Here is a 24,359-nt window from a genome sequence, read left to right as displayed (position 1 = left end):
GCCATGTCAAATACAATAGGAAAAGGGCTACTTGGGGAAATCTGTGCTAGGAGAAAGCTGATTCTTTAGTCTCAGTTCGATACCAATAGTGGGGAATAGATTCTGGGTTCATGGGCGTCTCCTGCAGATATTCAATAAGGGCAGAATGGATGATGATGATGAGTCCAGATGGTTGACTGGTCTGCAGAGGGCTTTTTACTCTGAAGCTGCAGTATTTATTCTTATAAAAGGTCTCATTGAGTCTGCTGCTGTTGCTAGGTTTTCAGTAATGCACAAATCGTTCATAAATACAACACTCTTAAAAGGACAAAAGAGTCAATCTTGTCCTTGACTGTTTCATGAACATTTAATAAATATGTGAACATCTTGGCGGATTTTTTAAATTTATTTTGAATTAGACAGAAATGAAAAACATGGACATGGTTTGGCATAATCCTTTCATTCCTTTCTTCAGTCCTTTGTCATGGTAACCAATATTTTCAGAACTAAGCTGAGGTGTAGGCATTGTTTTCATAAAATAGATGAAGCCAGAGTCAGAAAATCACATAGAGCACAATAACTCAACAGACACAATTAGTGCACTGGTCAGACTCGCCCAATTTACAAGACCTAATAGTCTATGTGGAAGCAATCGCCTTATTCTATCCATAAACACTTAGCTTGAATTTTCACTAAATAGACATGTATATCATTATCAGTGCATATCTGATCACCTGTTCAGTTTTGGTGACTGCAGATGAGAACCTACTTGTTTGAAAACAAAGCTATGTACATGTTGAATTTCTCTCAAACCAAATGACTTGTCTACAACTTCAGAGACATTGAACCTGTTAAGGGGAGGGGACCAAACAGAGATTAGGGTTGGATTTAGAGTTTAGCAGGATGTGACGTCCGTTTAGTGACACGGGCAGGAGAAGAGGCACACTACACAGGAAGCAGCCAGGGACTAGGTGGGCACTCAGGGCATTCTGGGAGCTGTACAGTACTTACTCACAACCTCCTCCTCATCACTGGAGGAAGAGCCAATAGAAAAGAACGTTCTAGATTTGGGGATGCTGAAGGAGAAGGAGATGCGTCTCTTTGGTCGAGTCCGTCCGCTCGCTATCCAGTTCAAGGGTACAAAAGACATCAAATCACGCGTTAAATGAGCACAAGAACCTGGGCCGAACCTCAATGCCTTCCAAGTGATCAAGTGAGCCCTACACAGACTTGACCTCATTCCCTTCCAAGTGATTGAATGAGTGACACCCCACACAAAGGGACAGGGAAACCAGAGAAGGGAGAAATCACTGCCCCAGTGATAGTGAGGAGAAGCTGTAACAGTAGCCTCTGCTAGCCACGGAGGAGATTGGGATTGAGACAGTGAACTAACCACCTGATTGGATGCTGTTCCTGTCACCTGCTGGAAAATGCACAGCAGAGGTACAGAGGGAAAATTGACCTGAAGGACGAGGTTGGAAAGAGCAGGTGACAGGAGACTTGATTGTTGGATAGATAGAGGCCTGGCCTTTTGTGCCACCATGCCACCACAGACAGAGAGAAGGCTGTAGTGCAGGGGGGTCAAACTCATTCCACGGAGGGCAGAGTCTGCAGTTTAAAAATGTTTCCCTTTCCTGCAGTCAAATGACCAAATCGCCCTCTAGTGGCCTCATGGGTGGAACGTTATTAACATTTTTCATAATTGTATAATTAATCAACTTTGTTTTTTTAACACTGAAAATCCTGTGTTTCTATGTCAAAAGGTGTTGTCATATTTCAGTCTTCTGTGATGTATATAAAGTGTAATATTGCAATATCTGACATGGTACAGGTGTCTTCTGTTTTTTAAGTCCATAACCATGTGTGTGAGGTGTATACTTTTGTTTTTAAGTAGATTTCTTTAAGACTACCAAGAAACACTGGGCGTGACACTGATTTATCCCACTGCAGTACAAGGTGAGGGGAGTTCCTTACTAATCAGTACAAGGGTGGAGTGAAAAACTCGCAGACACCTGGGCCCTCCGTGGAATGAGTTTGACACGTGTGCTGTAGAGGGGAACCCAGAGAAAGTGTTAACGTGTTAGAGTGAGCCTCACCATCTAGGTCTCTGTGACTGATGGCCAGCATGGACACCGACTTGGTGAGCACTTGGTGAGGTATGAGGGGACGTCTCACAGGCAGAACTCTCCCTGATAGCTGAAATAGAGGAGAGAGAGTGATCAGTGAGCTGTCTGCGATCAAATAAAACACGAATCACTCAACTACTGTGCATACAGAGAGCCACTCTACACGGGAAGTTACAAAGATTCGGCGATTGCAAGACACAGGACCCATATGGTCAAGATAAGCCTGGACACATACCTGGCTGTCGAGGCTGCTGCAGTCGCCAAGGTCTGACTCCTGCTCCTCTGTCAGGGACAGAAGCGAGCCTCTCTCTTCACTGTCCAGGCGGGCCACACGTCCAGCGGTCCCAACGTCAGCGGAAGCCTTCCCAGCATCCTCCTCTCCAGCCAGGCCCTCCAAACTGTAACTGCAGTCACAACACAACTGTGTGAGTTACTGAAAGCATTTTGTTTCGGGACAATAGATACTAACGCCCCGAGAGATGTTTAAACCACAGGCAGGCAGTGAACTCACACCCAGCAGATTCTCATGCTCCAGGCAGATGATCAATCAGCTGGTTCAAAACTGAAACCAGACGAGTGTAGCGCACAAGTACATGCACATGTAGACACTGAACTAGATCCCTGCAGGACGGCAGTGAGGAGATGATGGGAGGAAGGAAGGAAAGCATGTATAGCCAAAGCGGAATAAATGAACACCAGCACAAACAGGAAGGAACACATACATGCAAACCTAAACATAATATAAAGGGGAAATAACTGAAGTATAATAAATATTTCTTCCCCCCCAAAGCTTCAATTTCAGGCAACCTTTAGTTTAGTTGATTAAAAAGTATAGAACATTTAAGACAACAGAACAATTCATGTTAAATAACAGCTATCAAATAACACACTTGAGATCATACTTGAGATCATACTTGAGATCATACTTGAGATCATGTATAAGAAATCAGCATTCAGTATTGGTGTACAAAATAACTAGCACCTCGTTCCAGGCTGTGTATTGATTGGTCCTCTCACTGAAGCTGCCAAGCGAGGTAACTGAACTAAAACCATAAGTCACATGTATGGCTCACTGATGACGATTCTTATATTGGTTGTTTTAAGCTTTGCCATAGTTAACCAGCAGTGTAGCATTATAATACGATTGTTCTGAAGATGCTTGATGCTTCCTCTCTAAATTCTAGCTTCATTGTCTCTGACAGAGAGAGAGAGAGAGAGAGAGAGAGAGAGGCAGAAGAGAAGTGACTGCATCCCTGAGGTCGACCACGACCGACCAACGAAGTGACAAAGACAAAGAGACCGCAGTGATAGCAGCAGTGACAAAGCACACACCAAGCCAGATACAGTACATCCCGCACAGGGCACAGAACATGCAGGGGCTCCTCTCTCTTTTCTATTTCTCATCTTGTTAATCCTCCTATACTGTCAGTTGCTTTCTTTCCATCTTTATTTCTCTCCCTAGGCAGTTAGCTGACACACTGTGATGGCATACCTTCTGCTATCAATCTGTTCCGGGTGAGGAGGGGGGATGTTGGAGGGACACCAGCTCATACTGACAGGGAGATGCAAGGGAGAGGGATAGACAGGAGAGATGGGTGGACAAAGGGAGGAGAAACAGGGCGACGTTATTACAGGGTGAAGGGGGGGATGGTCAAAGGTGAAAGTGGTTAATGATTAATCCTGCAGTCTGATGTTATTAATACTGTTCATTATTTCATAATTAATCAACTTTTTTATTTTTTTACACCAAAAAATCTGGTGTTTTTATTTCAAACGGTTTTGTTATATTTCAGTCTTCTGTGATGTATATAAAGTGTAATATTGGGATGCAAACTCAAAATATTATACATTCAACTCTATATCTGACATGGTACAGGTGTCTTCTTTTTAAGTCCATAACCATGTGTGTGAGGTGTATACTTTTGTTTCTAAGTAGTATTTGTTTAAGACTATCAAGAAATACTCTGTGACCCTGATTAATAAAAAATATATATATTTAACCTTTATTTAACTAGGCAAGTCAGTTATGAACAAATTCTTATTTACAATGACAATGATTTAGCCCACTGCAGTAAAAGGTAGGCTTTTTTTTCCCCCATTGGAGTGGTTTGATAAAGTATTTTATTGGAGGAAAAAACTATTTTGCTTGGTTTCCACTCTCTCCAGACATAAATGGACAGTATTCTCATACTGTTTTAGAAATGACTTTTCCATAGCATATGTGTGATAGAGGTAAAAGTAGGTTTAGCATTTTCTTCCCATAATTGCAATACACCAGGGAGAGTCAGAATGGAAACATTGAGAAATAACTGTGTGGTACCTTCTCCTATGAAACGTTGGCTTTCGTGGCTTCCCCTCCCCTTGACTTCGCAATGAACTGAGAAGATGAATGGAGAGATGATCAGAAGACAGGAAAGGTGGGACGGACAGAGAGAGATGGGAGCACTGACAGTACAATACATGACCAAATGGGTGAAAATGAGTAAGAAGGAATTGGTAGCAATAAAAACAAAGGCTATTCAAGGCAAGCCTCTGGATAGTGTCTCGCAGACTGAAACATTGAGCAGAATGAGTGATGATGTCTGAGGAGTGATGGTACAGTACTTCGCAAACAGCTCGCGCAGCTGTTGAAAGAGGTCCGAGGTCATTGTTTTACCTTTGACCGGGACCAGGCCTTTCCCACAAAGTCCACTTACACAGAGGAGCCTCCAGGCTGACTATACTGTACACAGGCCCTCTGAGGGACAAGCACAGATCACAAAGACATAAACAACACACACACACACACACACACACACACACACACACACACACACACACACACAAGGCCGTATGAGGACCACTCCTCTGGGAGCCAGTCTCTGTCCTAGTCTCATCCATGTACACTATACTTCCCAGGCTACCAGAGTCTCAAGTGACTCCACAATAGATATAATCATACTGAGGACAAGTCAGAATACAGTAGGAGTTGGCGGTGTATGGTTCACACAGATGATGACGTTTTACCACCATCCATAGCTGTCCTTCCTGGGGAGTACTGTATGTTTATGTGAGTGTGTGTGGGGTACATGTAAGAGGTCAGTGTCTGGGTCTAAGAGGACTCACCTGCGTTGGTTCACATCCGTTTCTCCTTCAGGATTCTTCCCCGGGCCCCAGCTGTGCCGGCGGAACGGAGAGAGCGAACGGATACACGGGCGCATGACGGCAGAGCATACAGGCACCTCTGTCAGCTTGTCTTTCCTCTCCTCTTCCTCTCCTCCCTTCCCTGTCATCTGCCAGGTGTCTCCAGAGCTCCAGCTGGTACGAGTTCCCACCGCCCCCGCCCCGGCCCAAGGAGGGCCCACGCTGCCCAGGGAGGAGACACTTAGGGGACCTACACTGCCCTGAGAGCTGGCGCTGAGGGGACCCACACTGGCCACGTCGTCTATGGAGGAGAAGGACACTGACACCCCGCTGGTGCTATCCCTTGGCCCATCCACAGCCTGGGGACAGAGAGGACCCAGAGAGACCCTGTTAACCACTGGAGTCAAAGTCAACACAACTCAAAGGCATTATATTTGGGTGCAAAAAAAAGGGAGCGCTTCTTTTGTGTCAAGTATGAAGACAAAGAGAGGTATTCGTTGTAGAACGGGGTATGTCTTAGTGACCCAATTAAGTTGCAGCTGTGGTAAAAACATCATACTTCAAAACCATCCAAGGTAACTTTATTTTAGCGGATATTGCACATTATAACCTAATCTAACATGTATGGGAAGCATGATGCCAAATGTGTCCCTAAATGTCAAAACAAAAATGTCCTGTCTCATTGTCTCTCAGGCTGTTTCTCACACATGCCAGGCCTGGGAGTTTAGGCCTGATGATGACTGGTCAGAGCTGCTATTAGTCTGAGCTTACTGCGGGCTTCAGACTGGCCAGAGGAAAGGGCAAGGCAGGGAGAGAGACATGCTGATGGGAGAGAGAGTTTTTTCCAGCCCTATAAAGGTTACATAACAACTGAAACACACACCCTTTAGGGAGGCAGGCAGGCTGCAGATGATCTTCATTGGGAGTGTATCATTAGTTTTCACATTCTCCAGCAGTGCCAGCGCTGGGCGGGTGTTAAGCTAACGGTCGGCCGCAGTGGCTCGGAGCATAATAACCATACAGGCCTCTTTATGAGGAGAAGGCTATGGAAAATCAACTTCCAGAACAAATGACTCAGCCTGCCTGAGATCACGCAGCAGGGAAGCAGTCAGCCAGCCAACACTCTCTACACAAACACACCTACACTAATCACCCGCAGTGACGCAGTCACGCACACACACAAATGCACATTTTGAAAATATGCTCTGGAGAAAATTGGATTTGGAATAGGATCGTTTTAAAAGAGCCTTCGAGGAATGAAAAGACTAGTAGAATTGAGTCATGTTACTCAGGTCCTTTTTTGGTCACTGCCTGCCCGTCTCTGTCCAAAGTGCTGAGGTCACCCGAAGTTTCAAAAAATGACAGACCTCAAGGCGGGAGGCGGAGGGGCAGAGACTGGTCTGGGAGCAGTTAGAGGGGGCTTGTGTAGCTTCTCAGGAAGAAAACATTTGTTAACGTTTCTTACATTTCACTCATTAACTTACTCTTTTTTTACATACCAACATGAAAACCTAATGAAATAAAACATGTAGCCTACAGACTGAGTTGAAGTTACAGTGTGCATGTGTGGTTGAGTGCTAAGTAGATGCCCGGAGAGGAAAGGACCTCATGAGGGCAGAGAAACCAAAGCCTGTTGAAACCAAAGAAATGAGGACCAAGGCTGTAGTGGAAAAACAGCTTTGGAGTGCATTTATGCCTCAACCGCCCTCCACTGAGTGTACACTATGAAAGAAGGGTGGGGGACAGGGCAGGGGAGGAAGGGCGGTAAAGGAGAAAACGAGGGGGATGAGGTCATAACGGGGTTTGCTGGCCCAGGAAGGAGGGCTCATGGGAGCCTGCTGATGTCACATGGTAGAGGAAGCTAACCAGTCTGCTGTGGTCTGAAGGTGCATTAACAAACAGACTAGCTGGGAAATCAATGGAACTACATTACCAAAAACATACAACAGGGAAGACATAGACCGTGTTGCTTGCTTTCTAGAACTGACTTATAATGTACTCATATGCTATCATGTCATAGCCGATGAAGACACCTACTCCTCTTCTTCCATGGTATTGTGACTAAAAGCGAGTGTCTGGGTCCAGTCCAGTGTGCTGTGCTCACCTTTCTGAAGACACTGTCCTCTCCCAGACTGTCCACATCACTGATTGAGTCTCTCAGGGCACCAGTGGTGGACAAAGAGCCTCCAGCACTCTCAGAGCTCTCAGAGCACGGGGACACAGGGAATTCTGTGAGAGAGAAAAGGGCTATCAAGATGAGTGTCAGATACTCCCCATGGCCTTGCCTTGTTTGTGTGTGTGTTGGAGTGTCAGTGTGTGTGTTTGTGTGTAGGGCTGTGGCGGTCACTAAAATTTCATCAGCTGGTGATTGTCAAGCAAATAACTGTCTGTCTCACGGGAAATGACTGTTAATTAACATAAACACATTCAGCATCTCCTGGCTTTCACACAAGACTACAAGCCAATGATGCAGACCTTTGGAACATCTACATTTTAAAAAGTCAAATAAATCCATGTAATATAGCCTACACCATCACAATAAATCCATAATTTATTTTAGACAGTTCTAAAGAAACATGATATGAAGAAAATGTAGTCTATTTCAGAAGAACAGAAAAGCATACTCTGTGTTGTCCTCATGTTAGGTGCTGATCTGGCTATGACATATGGCTGTGGGCTACACTAGTATTCAGGTATTCCTATATACTTAATTTAGAGTTATTAATGTAACTTTAGTTGTTCTACAAACGGTGGGCTATATGTTTTGATGTTTAATACATTGTAAGGCTGCATGATGAGACTCCAATGATGATTTGAAAAATGTCACTTGAAAAGGCATGAGCTCTGCTTTGTTTTTTCACAGGCTGTACACACTTCATCAGTCACTCATTCACAATTTGACAAGCACTTGATAACGCCTACAATTTCACGCCGGCATCCCCTGTGTGTGGCCATAATGCGTCACGTCATCATGTCTTTCTCACAGGCTACAAGTGAAGACAGACACATCGGTTACGCAACTGAGCGCATCCTAATCGAATTCTGAAGTGCATATTGAAGATATTGGAAGAACTGTCCACATTTACTTTTCGTCAGCCAACAAGATGTGTAGGCCTAACGAACAGCAAAAGCACTAGCCTATGTCAATCTACTATCCCCCATAGCACAAAAATCAACCTATTCTGTTCTCTGAGAGAAATAAATATTAAAAACATAGTCTGGGACAGTTGTGGGATGCGATAGATCCCAAATTAATACAACCACGAGCATCCCAAACATTTTTTTATGCAATGTGGCTGACACAACAGATCAGAACGTTTAACTTAAGTTGTTGATAAACTATTAGGCTATTTCTTCACATTATAAGCGCAGCAATGCGCACATGGCAGTTGGCTATCTGGGTCTTCCCTGTGGCTCAGTTGGTAGAGCATGGTGTTTGCAACGCCAGCATGGTGTGTGCAACGCCAGGGTTGTGGGTTCAATTCCCACGGGGGGCCAGTACAAAAAAAATAAATGCATGAAATGAAATGTATGTATTCACTACTGTAAGTCGCTCTGGATAAGAACGTCTGCTAAATGACTAAAATGTAAAAAATGGCTATAAGCACGAATGTTCCATTAGCGGAAAACACCATTATCAAAAGTGACCGCAAATGCAATTATTCATGTAATGCTTTTCTTATAAAGGTGCATTTTTATGGTGAAAATTATCTTCCCCAAACTTAACTCATGCTCTGCTTATATATGCCAGTTAGGCTCTACACCCCTTGTAAAGTGGATTAATGTGCTTCATTTTAAGAAGTTATTTGGCCACTTTAGTTACTTCAGATACAAACCTTATCAAAACGTATAGGCCTATGGGATAAGCTACATGAGGTGTGTGACTATGATTAGAAAAGGCGCAAAAAAAGGCATTGTTTCTTATGCTGGGCATCATTCATAAGTGATAATATATAATTCACAATTGATAGGCTAATATTGTCACCCATCAGACTATTCTTGGTTTAATCTTGTCTTTACATATAGTAAATAATATATGTGTGACATTTTGTTATGATTTAGAATGGACCATTATCATTCACCTGTATCGAAACAGGGGCAGCGGAAACATAAATGTAATCTATGCACTTAAATAGCGAATGAAGGACGCGTTTCCTGTGGTTCATTTTCATGCCAGCCAGGTAGGCTACACTCCTGTTGTAAAGAGAAGCAATGTGATTAATATTAGGAAAGTTGAGAAATAAATGTAGTACACCTAGCCTATAGAAAGCTGATGGGATCTTCCTCTTTTTAGTAGAGGCCATCACTCTGTTTTCTCACGCAATTACATAGCCTATAAAAATGTTGCGCAACATGAGCTCATGGGCTCTGATTACATTTGCATTGATGTCAGAGTGATTAGAGGGACAATAGAGTGCCGAGTACCAGGCAGTTAGCAAGTTTGGTAGGCTACTAATGACCATCAGCAGCATCGGAGCTTGGAGAAGCCTAATTACCGTGACTAAACGGTCACATGGAGTTTGACTGCATAAAGACAGTGAAAAATAGGGTCAACTCAGATTGTCCGTGTAGCCATTTTGTTAGCTATTAAGTTAGGGATAGAAACTGTTCAGGGGCCTGTTGGTGTCAGACTTGATGCACCGGTACTGCTTTCTGTGCGGCAGCAGAGAGAACAGTCTATGGCTTGGGTGGCTGGAGTCTAACATTTTTCTGTGTCTTCCTTTCACATGATCAGGAAGAAAAACGTGCTGCAAAGCTGTGTTGCATTGATAGTTGCGATCCTCTTGGGTATGATGTTGATGACATCAGATGCATAAAAAATGACAAGCTCTTTTTGTATTTTGACAAGAAGGATTTTATTGTTTATGAGTGGGTTGCTATTTTGTCATTGTTTGGCCTAGCAACCAGAACGGTGGGACTGGAAGCGTCTAAAAGGGAGGGGACAAAGATACAGAGATGCTAAGGACAATGCAGTGATATGGATACTTTTTAAGCTATGATGGCAACTGATCTCTGCACAGATGTGAACACTAGTCTAATTCCTATGACATAAGGTATTTTCTTCAAACTGATCTCGCACAGATGTGAACACTATCTTCTTCAGACATCACAGGTGGTAGGGTTGCACAACATGTACAACATGCTAACCTAGTCTACAGGTACGAGATACATTGATTGATACTTTGGGGACACATGGTACAGTAGGGACAGAAGTTCAGATGAAAGCAGGTCCATGCCATCCCCATCTTATCTGAATCAATGACCTTACCATTTTAAGCCTTTCACTACTCTTACAGAGCCCTGCTCTCTTCTCTATAGTACATCTCAATCCTCTGAAATGAAGTTACAACCTGGTCTTTCCAACTGAGATCTTCCAGAAATCAAATTATATTCTGACAAGTGCTCTTCCATGATCCAAGCAAGGACCTCCATACCCCTGACAACCCTCCTAATCATAATTTCTGCTCTTCTCTCTCATATATCACCTGTATGATAACTGACTGCCTGGCAGAAATAAACTCAGCATTGGTCATGCCATGCCTGGTATTGGTCAATACAAATTATTCTGACAAGCTGCCTGGAAGACACAGAGTTCTTTTACTCTGCTGTCCCCATAGGAGAACCCTTTTTGGTTCCAGATTGAACCCTTTTGGGTTCCATGTAGAATACTCTGTGGAAAGGGTGCAAATGGAACCCAAAAAGGGTTCTACCTGGAACCACAAGGGTTCTACCTAGAACAGAAAATGGTTCTTCAAAGGGTGCTCCTATGGAGACAGCCGAAGAACCCTTTAACGTTCTAGATAGCACCTTTTTTCATCATCATATTTTGACTTACCTGTGGATTCTGTGATGGTGGTCTTCACCTGTAATGTAGGATCAGTGCAGGGCTGGACAGGGTAGAATGTCTCCTTCTCTCTGTGGATCTAGAAACAAAAATACATTTGGGATCAACAAGACCGAACTTATACAACAGATGTCTTTAGTAAAGTAGCGGTAAGCATATTTTTGGGGTGGAGAAACAAAATGACTACTGAATATACACCAACCGCAAGTTTTCTACGTATTTTCTATTTTCATAAACCTAAGAACCTGAGAAGAATTCCTAGTATTCTCAACCATGCTGCCTTGGCAGGTTGGTGTTATAGAACAGTCAGACGATATACAATAGTATTAGTCTCAGGACATTAATATTGATGGCCTCTACTTTGGAAGACCCAAACCTACCACAGAACACAGAAGACCTACCACAGAACACAGAAAACCTACCACAGAACACAGAAGACCTACCACAGAACACAGAAGACCTACCACAGAACACAGAAGACCTATCACAGAAAACCTACCACAGAACACAGAAGACCTACCACAGAACACAGAAGACCTACCACAGAACACAGCAGACCTACCACAGAACACAGCAGACCTACCACAGAACACAGCAGACCTACCACAGAACACATAAGACCTACCACAGAACACAGAAGACCTACCACAGAACACAGACGACCTACCACAGAACACAGAAGACCTATCACAGAACACAGAAGACCTATCACAGAAAACCTACCACAGAACACAGAAGACCTACCACAATACACAGAAGACCTACCACAAAAGACCTACCACAGAACACCTACCACAGAACACAGCAGACCTACCACAGAACACAGCAGACCTACCACAGAACACAGCAGACCTACCACAGAACACAGCTTTGCATAGAAGGAGAAGAAAATACATTCTTGCAGGTAGAGAAAATCTAATCACGTGAATGAAAGACCATAAACAGTGGGACTGTGCCTCGATCTGACTCACCAGGCCCACATCTGGCCTATACCCTGGGCCCAGGTCTGCTACACTCAGCCTTCAGTAGGCTCTCTCTCTCTGTGTCTGGAACTGGCTGTGCTGAGCTCTAGCTGCTGCTCACCATACGTGTTGCTGCTGGGAACTTGGACTGGGAGTCGGAGAGGAATTCTGCCCACATGTAAACATCAGGCCTGATTGACATTCAGCTGACAGCTGCTAGCAGTCTGAGGCTCTAGGCCACACTGGGCACTCAGGGAGCGGTTGTTGTGGGGGCTTAAGTGTCTTGCTCAAGGGCACAACAGCAGGCAATGGCATCTAGACGGACCCAGGATTCAAACTGTCAACCCTCAGGTTGCTGGCTCGCCTCTCTGACCGCTGGGCTACCTGCCGCCTCATGATCAGTGTTCATTGCTCAGATGGCAGTAAGAACAGAATGGAGGAGGAAGAACACCACCCAACCCTCAGATTAAAACAGAGTGAACAGAGAAGAACTATTACTTTTTCTAGTAGATTCCCTTATTAAAACCCCAAAACAATAGTTGACCACACTTCTCTAACAGCAACAACCACACTTCTCTAACTACAACAACCACACTTCTCTAACGACAACAACCACACTTCTCTAATGACAACAACCACACTTCTCTAATTACAACAACTACACTTCTATTACTACAACAACCACACTTCTCTAACTACAACAACCACACTTCTCTAACTACAACAACCACACTTCTCTAACTACAACAACCACACTTCTCTAACTACAACAACCACACTTCTCTAACTACAACAACTACACTTCTCTAACTACAACAACCACACTTCTATTACTACAACAACTACACTTCTCTAACTACAACAACTACACTTCTCTAACTACAACAACTACACTTCTCTAACTACAACAACTACACTTCTCTAACTACAACAACTACACTTCTCTAACTACAACAACCGCACTTCTCTAACTACAACAACCGCACTTCTCTAACTACAACAACCGCACTTCTCTAACTACAACAACTGCACTTCTCTAACTACAACAACTGCACTTCTCTAACTACAACAACTGCACTTCTCTAACTACAACAGCTACACTTCTCTAACTACAACAGCTACACTTCTCTAACTACAACAAGCACACTTCTCTAACTACAACAAGCACACTTCTCTAACTACAACAAGCACACTTCTCTAACTACAACAAGCACACTTCTCTAATGACAACAACCACACTTCTCTAATTACAACAACTACACTTCTATTACTACAACAACTGCACTTCTCTAACTACAACAACCACACTTCTCTAACTACAACAACCACACTTCTCTAACTACAACAACCACACTTCTCTAACTACAACAACCACACTTCTCTAACTACAACAACCACACTTCTCTAACTACAACAAGCATACTTCTCTAACTACAACTACAACAACTACACCTCTCCAGCTACAACAACCACACTTCTCTAACTACAACAACCACACTTCTCTAACTACAACAAACGCACTTCTCTAACTACAACTACTGCACTTCTCAAACTACAACTACTGCACTTCTCAAACTACAACTACACCTCTCTAACTACAACAACTACACCTCTCTAACTACAACAACTACACCTCTCTAACTACAACAACTACACCTCTCTAACTACAACAACTACACCTCTCTAACTACAACTACACCTCTAACTACAACTACACCTCTCTAACTACAACAACCACACTTCTCTAACTACAACTACACCTCTCTAACTACAACAACCACACTTCTCTAACTACAACAACGACACTTCTCTAACAACAACAATTACACTTCTCCAGGGAGGGGTTTATTGAGAACTTGGCCATGGAGACTTCCATGAGGACAGAGAGTAGATTCATACAGCCCACCGTCTGTTCCTCATCATCCATCATCAGCACCAGACATCACACCCATTGGCAGACCACTCATCATGTGATCAGGTCGCCAACTACAGAGCCAATCCTCCCACGTCTTGTACATGTGTTCATGTACGTGTGTTTGTAATAAGTGTGTATGTGTGTGTGTGCCTGCTTGCGTGTGAGTGTGTTTACATGAGTACATATGCGAATGCACTCGTGCATGCAAGTGTGACTGCGTGTGTGTGTGTGTGTGTGTGTGTGTGTGTGTGTGTGTGTGTGTGTATGTTGAGGTGTTTGTGTGTGTATCCAGGAAATTCTCCCCTCACATACACACACACACACGGCTGCTGATACATGGCCTTATTGTTCCGCCCCTGCTCAGAGGGACAGGGTCTCAGTGTCGTGACACAGGGGGGGTGGGCGTCGCCCCTCTCTGTGTCCGTCCAATCACACACAGCTGCTGCTGCTCAGAACCGGGCCAGGGGAACAATACGGACACGTGACCTAGAGATACTGTCCTCTCAGACCACACAATGGCTTTGTCACAATACACAACCCATGGTCAGATAGACAGACGACCCACGGTCACATCTCAACATGTTTTTATCACTTACAGATTACCCACATCAGGACATAAGCATGGTTTATCACAAAACTTTAATTAAGGCCTTTACCATTCCTATATTGTCTATAGATGGCCTTAGTGTTGACTAGGCTTGTTGAGGTATACTGTATATACAGTATACTGGGGTATTTGGAAAATGTAAATACCGTCAAAACTGTTTCTTTTAAGTTTTTAAATACATTTGAATATTTGTAGCTACTTTTTAAGTTATTACCCGCAGTCAACTTGTGCAATACCTTAGGCGATAAAGCAGATTTCGTTCTTCATTTCACCTGTCACAAATATTATAAAGCTTACTGTAGTTCCCCAGTTGAGCCAGTCACGTGTCTGTTTGTAAATAGCACAACGGGAGAAAGCGTTAGCGTAACGGGAGAAAGCGTTAGCTTTAGCACAACGGGAGAACGTCCATAGTGTTCTATATCTATTGGCGAGTCTCTTGTGCAGAGCGCAGGAGGTGATGAAGTTACAATTGTGCTGTACGCAATTCACAACTAAATGTTTGCCATCAGATGTCTTATAATGGCTTTCTGCCAGAAGTCAAAAACCTCTGGATCAGTTCTCTCTACAGTTGCCATTTTTTCCCTGTGCTTCCTTCTAGTGTTTTTTTCCTTCAGAAAAGCATACATCACAACTTTGTTAATTTGCACAATTTCACTTTCGCTTGTAAATATCCCCACTCACCAAAAATTACATTTGGTAGCTACAAGCTATGCTTATATATAACTTTACGAGTTGGATTTGCCTGTCTTTGCATTTAGGTTATGTTCGTTTTCGCTCGTTAGCATTTAGCTAACAGCGTATACGTGATTTTGCAATTGGTTTGCGCTAATTTTCAGAGCAACTGTAATCAAGAGATATCGAATACAGAACACATAAACCTCAGGAGGTAGCTCAGTATATCTTCGCTCCGAAGGCTCAAACAGACACTACTCAAACAGACTTGTAGGTTACGGGGTCAAAAATGACGAAGTATAAAATTCTAGTTCACTGTCTATTTGGTTTCCACCACCAAGAAAAGAAAGCTCAAGAAGGTTGGGATCTTTTTGTTATAGTGGAAATATATCAGTCAGTCAGTTATCTGTCTGGACTAAACGGTTTCGCAGACAGAGGGGCCGGAGAATGAAACAGACAGTACAATGGAACCATTAGGAAACCCTGAACAAAGGATCCATTGGTTACTATGATTTATGACCTGACGATTAAGTTATGGAGTAATTCCATTGCTTTCTTGAGCAATAAAGACAAGTGCACTGACGTTCATTATTGGTGACAACTGACTTGATGGCAGAACTGATTGAGTCTTGTAAAAGTTAATTATATTTAAAAGCCTTAAACTCATTAAAGACCGTACGCATTTTTGTTATGTGTGCGTAAGAGAGAGAGAGAGAGAGAGAGAGAGAGAGAGAGAGAGAGAGAGAGAGAGAGAGAGAGTGGTAGGAATGGGAGAGAGAAGGAGTGGGAGAGAGAACAAAGTATATGTGTACATGTCTCTCTTCTGTAGGGAATGTGAAAACATGTGGATTTCCCCAGGCTTGTGGTTAATTGTCTTTCCCCCACTAGTAGAATGTGGGGGCAGGGGGCTTCTTTACCAGGGTTCTGTACAGTCTTGAAGTGGCTAGTGGACAATGCACAAGGCCTCATTGATGGGCCTGCCTACAGCCCAGTGCAGCACTGAGCAGCCTCTGTGTGCCCTGCAGCGCTGGGCGGAGGGAGAACACTACACTCTTATCCTCCAGAAGCCCAGCAGACACACACACCAGACAAACACATGTAACGTACAATATAGAACATGTGTACATATCATACACAACATGTTCAGGTACGGACACATTTCCCTTCTTATCCAACAATGGATAATAGTTTGTTCGAATCTATTTTATTCTATTCTACAATTGTCACTGGTACAAACGTAGATGAGCGCATGCATTTATATAGTAGATCAGTCTCCTGCGCTGCCTAGTAGATCAGTCTCCTGCGCTGCCTAGTAGATCAGTCTCCTGCGCTGCCTAGTAGATCAGCCTCCTGCGCTGCCTAGATCAGTCTCCTGCGCTGCCTAGTAGATCAGCCTCCTGCGCTGCCTAGTAGATCAGTCTCCTGCGCTGCCTAGTAGATCAGTCTCCTGCGCTGCCTAGTAGATCAGTCTCCTGCGCTGCCTAGTAGATCAGCCTCCTGCGCTGCCTAGTAGATCAGTCTCCTGCGCTGCCTAGTAGATCAGTCTCCTGCGCTGCCTAGTAGATCAGTCTCCTGCGCTGCCTAGTAGATCAGCCTCCTGCGCTGCCTAGTAGATCAGTCTCCTGCGCTGCCTAGTAGATCAGTCTCCTGCGCTGCCTAGTAGATCAGTCTCCTGCGCTGCCTAGTAGATCAGTCTCCTGCGCTGCCTAGTAGATCAGTCTCCTGCGCTGCCTAGTAGATCAGTCTCCTGCGCTGCCTAGTAGATCAGCCTCCTGCGCTGCCTAGTAGATCAGTCTCCTGCGCTGCCTAGTAGATCAGTCTCCTGCGCTGCCTGGGAAAAGGAGATGATCAGCTATAAATGGATACATGTGGGTGGAGAAGGAAGTCACTGGTGAAAATAAACCCAATATAAGGAATGGCAGACTTCAGACTTGCACTTTCCACAGTGACAGCCAATGTCTGGCATGACTCAGAGGCACAGCAAGGGAGAGGAATGTCCTTGGAGAGAGCTACATTTAAGTGCTTTGCTACAGTACTTACAGTGCAGACAGAAACAACAACACTGCCAAGCTTAATTTAGGCCCAAACAATCAAAACACGCCCTTGGAATAGGTGGAGTTATTCTGAAGCAGAGACATAGCTGGAGAAAAACATTTCATGCATGTTTTCTCCCAGGAGTTGGACTCGAGAGACGCTCTGCCCTGGTCTATCTGTCACCAAGTTCACTCTGCCCTCCTCGCCCTTCAGGGAACACGGCACACAGCCTGAGAGGGAGAACCAAGGCTAAGGAAGGGGAGATTTGATCTGACCACAATTCCTCTTCATTTTGGGGGTGGAATTGCAATAGGGCCATCTAATATGGACCATCTTGTCTATTCCCTTTGAAATCTAACAAACCTGTGCATAATGACATCCTTTAGGAAGAAGTCATCTCTTAAGCAGATCCCTTCCCCTCTGTATTGAAGCCATCCAAATCTAGTCCAGCATCATGCCTGTCCAAAACTAGTCTGGCCTGGGTTCTGACACCCAGAGATGATGGAGAGCAGAGGGGAGAATTCCCAGGTTCCATGCCCAAAGATAGAGCCTGACGCCTGGCCCCAGAGATGCAGCCTGGCCTCTTATCACAAACCTCAAATCCACAGGCCACTCTACTCTGTCCAAGCGCTCCAAACATGCTCTGCTGTTCTGCTTTGGTCTGGGCTCTCTCAGATACAGATACAGTGCCCTTCCTTACAAGTACACACACACACATATTTATATACATATACATATATATATTTATATACATATATATATACATATATACACACACACACACACACACACACACACACACACACACACACACACACACACACACACACACACACACACACACACACACATACATACATACATACATACATACATATATATATATATATATATATATATATATATTCACCAACCCAGAGCCCACATTCCACTGGAATTCCAGCGCTGTTCCCAGTCCCACCCAGCTAAAGCACAGAGAGATGCTCAAAGTGGTGGTGAAGAGATGCTGAAAATATGACTTAAAACCTGAGTGGTTAGGTGGAGCACTGATCTGAAACACCTCCCTTGCCTTATGCTGAAAGCACCGCCGTTCCATTGTGTTTTCGTAGAAAACAAATTCAGGGTTTTCCTGAGTTCGGAGCTTGTAGCTGTGTGTCTCTGTGGAGAAACAGGACCTGATCGAACGAATCTGTTGAGCTAGATGAGGCAGGCTTTGACGTGATACTTGAGGAAAAACCGATCACAATCAGATATGGTGCCACTAGCAACAGACAACATTTGGAGACAGAACACAGACAGAGGAATTTACACAAGGTTTACATAAATTATATACAATCCCCACACGCACAGACAGCAGAATATGCATCACATTCAGAATCCTAGCATTGTATTCCGTGACTCACATTTTGCACACAGACGAAGTGTCATCCAAAGTAAACAGAGGGAAAAAGAGATTGAGAGGAGGAGGGAGCGAGAGGAGACAGAGAAAGAAAGAGAGAGAGGGAGAAAGAGGGACAGAGGAAATGAGAGAAAGAAAGAGAGAGAGAAAGAGGGAGAGAAAGAAAGAAAGAGAAAGAGAGAGAGAGAGAGAGAAAGAGAGAGAGAAGAGCATGGACCTATTCCTGAGATCTGGCCAGCAGGCCTTCATTCTCCATCCAAAGACAAAGTCCACCCTGAGAGCACACTCCTCAAGGCTGCCAGTGAGCCCACCTTCTAACTGCTCACAAACACTCCACACATACTGAGCACACACTGAAGAACGGCTAACAATTAGACACATCCGGACAAATACTAATACACACAAAGAGAGTAAATGACTCTCTTTGTGGTGACAGTCATCTTCCCAGTGTAGATGTGAAATCTCAGTTGTTACCACACGGATACAGCAGAGAAGAAAAGCTAGATGAAAACCCGTCACGAAATTTGCTAAGAAAACCTACAGCCCGTTTTTTTTCTCTCTTCCATGACCACATCCACAGGCATAGAGCGCTCCCTCACACATGTGGCAAGTAAAAAGATTCTCTGTCCATTCGTACCTTTATCAAAACGACATCCACTGTTCTCTCCCCCTTTCCACGCAGACTATACCTCCGCTTGTGTCGCTCATACATCTTTCCAGGCAGTGAAAAGTAGTGGTTATTAACAGAAAGGCGCTAGATTCCAACATGAAGCTCAGGCTTGTGGAGTCCTTTGTGAAGTTTGGGGAAAATGAGCAACTCTTCCCACATCTGCTCGCAGAACCAGCCCCTCAGTCTGACCCTCCCTTCTTTTCCTTCTCCCTCTCTCACACACACTCCTCCCTCCTCTCCTCTCTTTCACTGCCGTTTTTTTTCTTCTCTCCTTTCCCCTATTCATCTCTTTCCATTTTCTGCTAAATTTCAACTCCTCTTATCCTCTCTTCAATCTGCATCTATTTCCTCCCCCCCCGTTTCTCCGTGTGGCGACGAGTTGAACCGCTGTACCCAGTGGGTGCTGTGATGCTGAGCGGCAGGGAGAGAGTGTCTATGGAAACAGGCTAAGGCAGCCAGCCATGAGAGAAGCCACTGTGATGCACGACCTGCATACTGGCTGGCTCCAGAAGACGGATGCTCTCCTACACACTGTGCAGCGAGGAGGAAAAGATAAGATAAACTCTGACTAGAGACATTATCAACTGCCGTTGCTTGTCCCATAGGTTTGATGTAATAACACTACTAATAAGGACAATACCTTTAGGAATTCAAATCATACGTCTTCTATCTTTACTTAAGTAGAAACATGGTCCTCGTGATCAAAAACACCCCAAGCATATCGCTTAGAATTGGAATCTCCATGCATGTAACATGTTCTCAAACCCTGGGTGCAGAAGCAGAGGAGAATGCAGAAGTGTTCGCTGTGTGAAAGACTTGAGCAGGGGGAAAACAAACTCCACATCTGCAGACAGTCATCAATGGAACGGACAAACAGTTGGAACCATGGCAACCATTACAAACTGTCCACATGACGTGCGCACACACAGAGAGAAAGAGAGAGAGAGGGGTAGAGAGAGAGGGGAAAGAGAGACAGAGAGAGAGAGAGAGAGAGAGAGAGAGAGAGAGAGAGAGAGAGAGAGAGAGAGAGAGAGAGAGAGAGAGAGAGAGAGAGAGAAAGAGAGGGTTGGGGCTCCTTCGGTCCTAACACGTCTGGGCAGCTGAGTGGAACAAAACACAACCCCTGGAAACAAGAGCAACTTGCCCCAATTCCTACTATTCCCCAGGGCACACGGCTTGTAACATTATGAGAGGAAAACAACAGACCCAGATACATGACATGCTAATCATGTTTAGGGGATTTTTCTTGAATGGCAATTCTCATTGGTTAAAACCACTACGGGGGGGGTTGATCAACACTTCTTGATTTCCTCTAGCCTCTCTTTGTGCTAACCAAGGACTGGCTTCTATTGTCATGCTGTACAACCACTATGCATACCACAACAAACTCTCAACACACGTCTACAGTAAATAACAACCTATTCCAAACAGTTAAGAATGCAGAAATCACATCAAAGTCTCTGATAGCAACCTAAAATGTGGCTGTATGACAAAATGTCAATAAGTGTACCATGTTACGTGCTGCCTACTCAGTAAACATAGTGGCGTGTGGGTGCTACTCCACTGAGAGAAGGATCAATGGACATAAAAGGCTGTGGGTCAGGGTGAGTTGAGAGAGGTGGTGGAGGGGAGAGGGGGGCTCCGTGAAGGGCCCCGATGCATACAAACACAGAAGGTCTGAGACTGGGCACCTATGGAGTTCTGGGCAGGTATCGGACCTGTAGTCAACAAGACCTAGGTAGAGAGAGAGAGAGAGAGAGAGAGAGAGAGAGAGAGAGAGGAACAAACTGCACGGATGCGTGTGTCCTCATATCCTGCTGTACAACTACAGAGGAAGGGGAAGAGAAACCAGAGAGGAGGATGAATGGGTAAAGAGACACACAGACGGCCAGACCCACCCTAGTCAGGTTCAGTGAGCGATGAACAGACTCACTGAAGAATTCACTGCAACCAGCTACCCCCCTGCTTTCCCCCAAACCAAACAATATGGAGGAACATTTTATTTTAATCCTTTTATGCACTGAGCAGCCGCAGGACCTACAGTGGCCAGGCAGCCCAATCCGCTGCAGTAGGGAAGAGTGGCAGATTTATAACAGTCTCATCATGGTTGGTTTGGTAACCTGTGAAAACTCAAAAATCATAAACCAACACAATTCCTGACTAGAATGCAGGCTGTCAAGAACGCCTCTGCAAGATTAAGACAGGCAATATATTACTGAACCAAACTTTCTGGCAAAAATATTTTTTTTAATGTAATCTGTATTTTTCTTGTTAACAGTTTGAAATGCAGTACACATCGGGAGGTAGTTATACCAGAACACAACACTAGGGGGTGCCTGAGGACACACAGAGCTGGCAGGAACATTCATTATGGTTTTGGCAGGCAGCAGAAGCAGTCTGTCCGTCTTTCAGGACTTCCTCCTTTCCTGGCTGCTCTCTGCAGTACTCACAGTTCTGTTTTACGAAGATTACTCAACTGTACCTCAATCAAACTCATTGGCACTAAATGCTGTGTTGCATCATACAAATAAATTAACCAAACATTCTGCATCACATTTTATAGCAATGTAATGTCCATACTAATTCTGAACTGTAGTACTCTACGTTGTTTTGTGTACATTCTCCATTTATCGTTGAAAACTTCGGCCATCAAACACGTTCAAACAGACCTCTGGTGCCGAGTCTATCGACCAAAATCCGGCTCCAGTTGATGTTAGACTGCCCTCTACTGGCGACTAACGTTAGCACCAAATTCTTATTCCATGCAGCTCCTCCACTCTGTAGCAGCTCACAGGTTGTCTCTGACAGGTTGTCATAATCAGCGAGGCAGACACCAATGACGTGATTCCATCAACAGAACAATGAGGAACACTGCTGGATCAAACTGAATTAGACTGAAAGGATCTGCGAAATGGCATCTGCTTTCACTCTCACTGGCTGGCACTGGCAGATATTTGTTTCAGGTGGAAGAGCAGTGAGCGGAGCAGGCCCCGGCATGGACCTTCAACAGCTGCTAATAGGAAGACATGAATGAGTCCTGCACTGCACCCAATCTTAAGCTGTCTCATAGTCAATCAATCAATTGTATTTATTTCTAAAGCCCTTTTTTTTACATCAGCAGATGTCACAAAGTGCTGTACAGAAACCCAGCCTAAAACAACAAACAGCAAGCAATGCAGATGTAGAATCCCGGTGGCTAGGACAAACTCCCTAGAAAGGCCAGAACTCAAGGAAGAAACCTAGAGAGGAACCAGGCTATGAGGGGTGGCCAGTCCTCTTCTGGCTGTGCCGGGTGGAGATTATAACAGAACATGGCCAAGATGTTCAAATGTTCATAGATGACCAGTAGGGTCAGATAATATTAATCCCAGTGGTTGTAGAGGGTGCAACAGGTCAGCACCTCAGGAGTAAATGTCAGTTGGCTTTTCATAGCAAGTTACTGTATACATCATGTCTACAAACTCTGTTTCGATTTTCTAACTGACATTAAAAATCAGGGGTACCCTGATCCTCGTACTAAGCGTTGTGGTACCCACAGCGTTGGTTACATCTGAGTCTGATAGACATTCAGAGTACACTACTTTTCCTCTTAATTCTCTAACTGGAACTAGACTCAGTACGTTGAAAAAGATCTTCATAGAAGAGTTTTGAAACATTCTTCTCCTCTGAGACTATGTGGTTTACGTGGCACAGACTTTTGGCTGTCTGGCTGGCTGTTGTGTTTTACCTGGTGAGCTTCTTATAAGACAGTCCTCCAGAGTTACAGTGTAATTCCTCTCAAAGGCTAACAATGTAGTACAGAGGGAGTCTGGCCAAGAGAGAGCTGTGACAGTGGCCCTGTCTACATGCCACTCTCCAGATAAGCAGCACAGCTTAGCCACATTCACAAGAGGGGGGTGAATTGCAGAACTAAATCACCGCTGAACCAATACACCTAATCCTTCTTGCATGAAGACAATTATCATACCAGAAGAAAGTTGCCTGCAAATTGCGGCGTGATCGCAACAGAGATATGACATGGCTGAAGCACAGTATGACATCATCTCAGTCACATAGGCCATGTGGACTATGCTGACAATTCCGCACCACACAAAACAACCCAAGAAAGTCATAGAGAATCACAAAGAAAATTACAGAGGATGCCTGCCCACAACTGCACGGTCAGTCCCTCACCATAACATGAGACCTATTAAACAATAGAAGGTCACCTTTCAGAACCAGGTAGTCAGAAACAGAGAATGACAACGGTAGGAAACAATATGGCTTCCCATAGGAAAAGGTGTGCTTCTAGAGCTGCGTGGGAGGGCAGTGCCCTGACCTGCTGGTGTGGATGTCTCCTGCTGCTAATCAGACACTTCCTTCCTTCCTCTCTGCCTTCACACTGCTTCTGCAGCTACTGTCAGTGGGACTGTGTTATCTCTGCCTCCCTCTCTACGGCTTGTTTCTCACCCCTCATATCACTCCTCTCAGGGGAGAGAAGATACGGTGAGGTCATCTTTTATTTCTCTCCTCCTGGTTAAACAAGGTAGGGCGCACGCGCACAGACACACACACACACGCGCACAGACACACACACACACACACACACACACACACACACACACACACACACACACACACACACGGTGAACCACGTGGCCACAGATTTCACATATCTGCCCACCTGACCTTTAGAAGGAAGAGTTCAGCTCGTCAGGCCGAGAAGTGCGTCATGTTTGTACGGACTTTCCCAAAAGTGAACGCTAACAACATGAAAAAAAAGGGTTTATTTAGTGAGGTCAGGTGGGAATGCTTGGCATGGAACAGCGATGAGATAATCGCTTCCCAGAAACAAATGATCTCCCAGTCATGAAAAATGTTACATTAATCAGACTATATGTGACTTCAACTGATTTGTGGGGACAGGAGTCAGAGTTTTACTTATGTTCCAAATCATTAGAGTACCAAGAGTTTTTCGATCTGTAAATTGATAAAAACATGATATAATGATAATAATGATCATTGACTAGATGTATTACTGCCATTAC

The 24,359-nt window shown here is 44.4% G+C and overlaps 1 protein-coding gene across 8 annotated transcripts in view; it reads right to left on the bottom strand.

The window, feature by feature from the left end:
- akap13 (A-kinase anchoring protein 13) overlaps positions 1-24,359 on the bottom strand; it is a 97,393-nt gene that overhangs the window by 21,320 nt on the left and 51,714 nt on the right. For 5 of the 8 annotated variants that reach the window (XM_014124442.2, XM_014124440.2, XM_014124443.2 and 2 more), the window contains exons 9-16: positions 11,065-11,152; positions 7,333-7,457; positions 5,211-5,587; positions 4,426-4,482; positions 3,598-3,657; positions 2,341-2,509; positions 2,076-2,175; positions 991-1,101 (exon numbers count right to left, since the gene is read on the bottom strand). In XM_014124442.2, coding sequence (XP_013979917.2) covers positions 991-1,101; positions 2,076-2,175; positions 2,341-2,509; positions 3,598-3,657; positions 4,426-4,482; positions 5,211-5,587; positions 7,333-7,457; positions 11,065-11,152 — 1,087 coding nt within the window. The remainder of the gene's footprint in view (positions 1-990; positions 1,102-2,075; positions 2,176-2,340; positions 2,510-3,597; positions 3,658-4,425; positions 4,483-5,210; positions 5,588-7,332; positions 7,458-11,064; positions 11,153-24,359) is intronic. The other 3 variants (XM_014124445.2, XM_014124446.2, XM_014124447.2) reach the window with 3 other exon arrangements.

This window comes from Salmo salar, chromosome ssa10 (assembly GCF_905237065.1).
Source record: "Salmo salar chromosome ssa10, Ssal_v3.1, whole genome shotgun sequence".
In the NCBI taxonomy this organism is placed as follows: Eukaryota; Metazoa; Chordata; class Actinopteri; order Salmoniformes; family Salmonidae; genus Salmo; species Salmo salar.
This window is presented reverse-complemented; position numbering and strand designations above follow the sequence as displayed.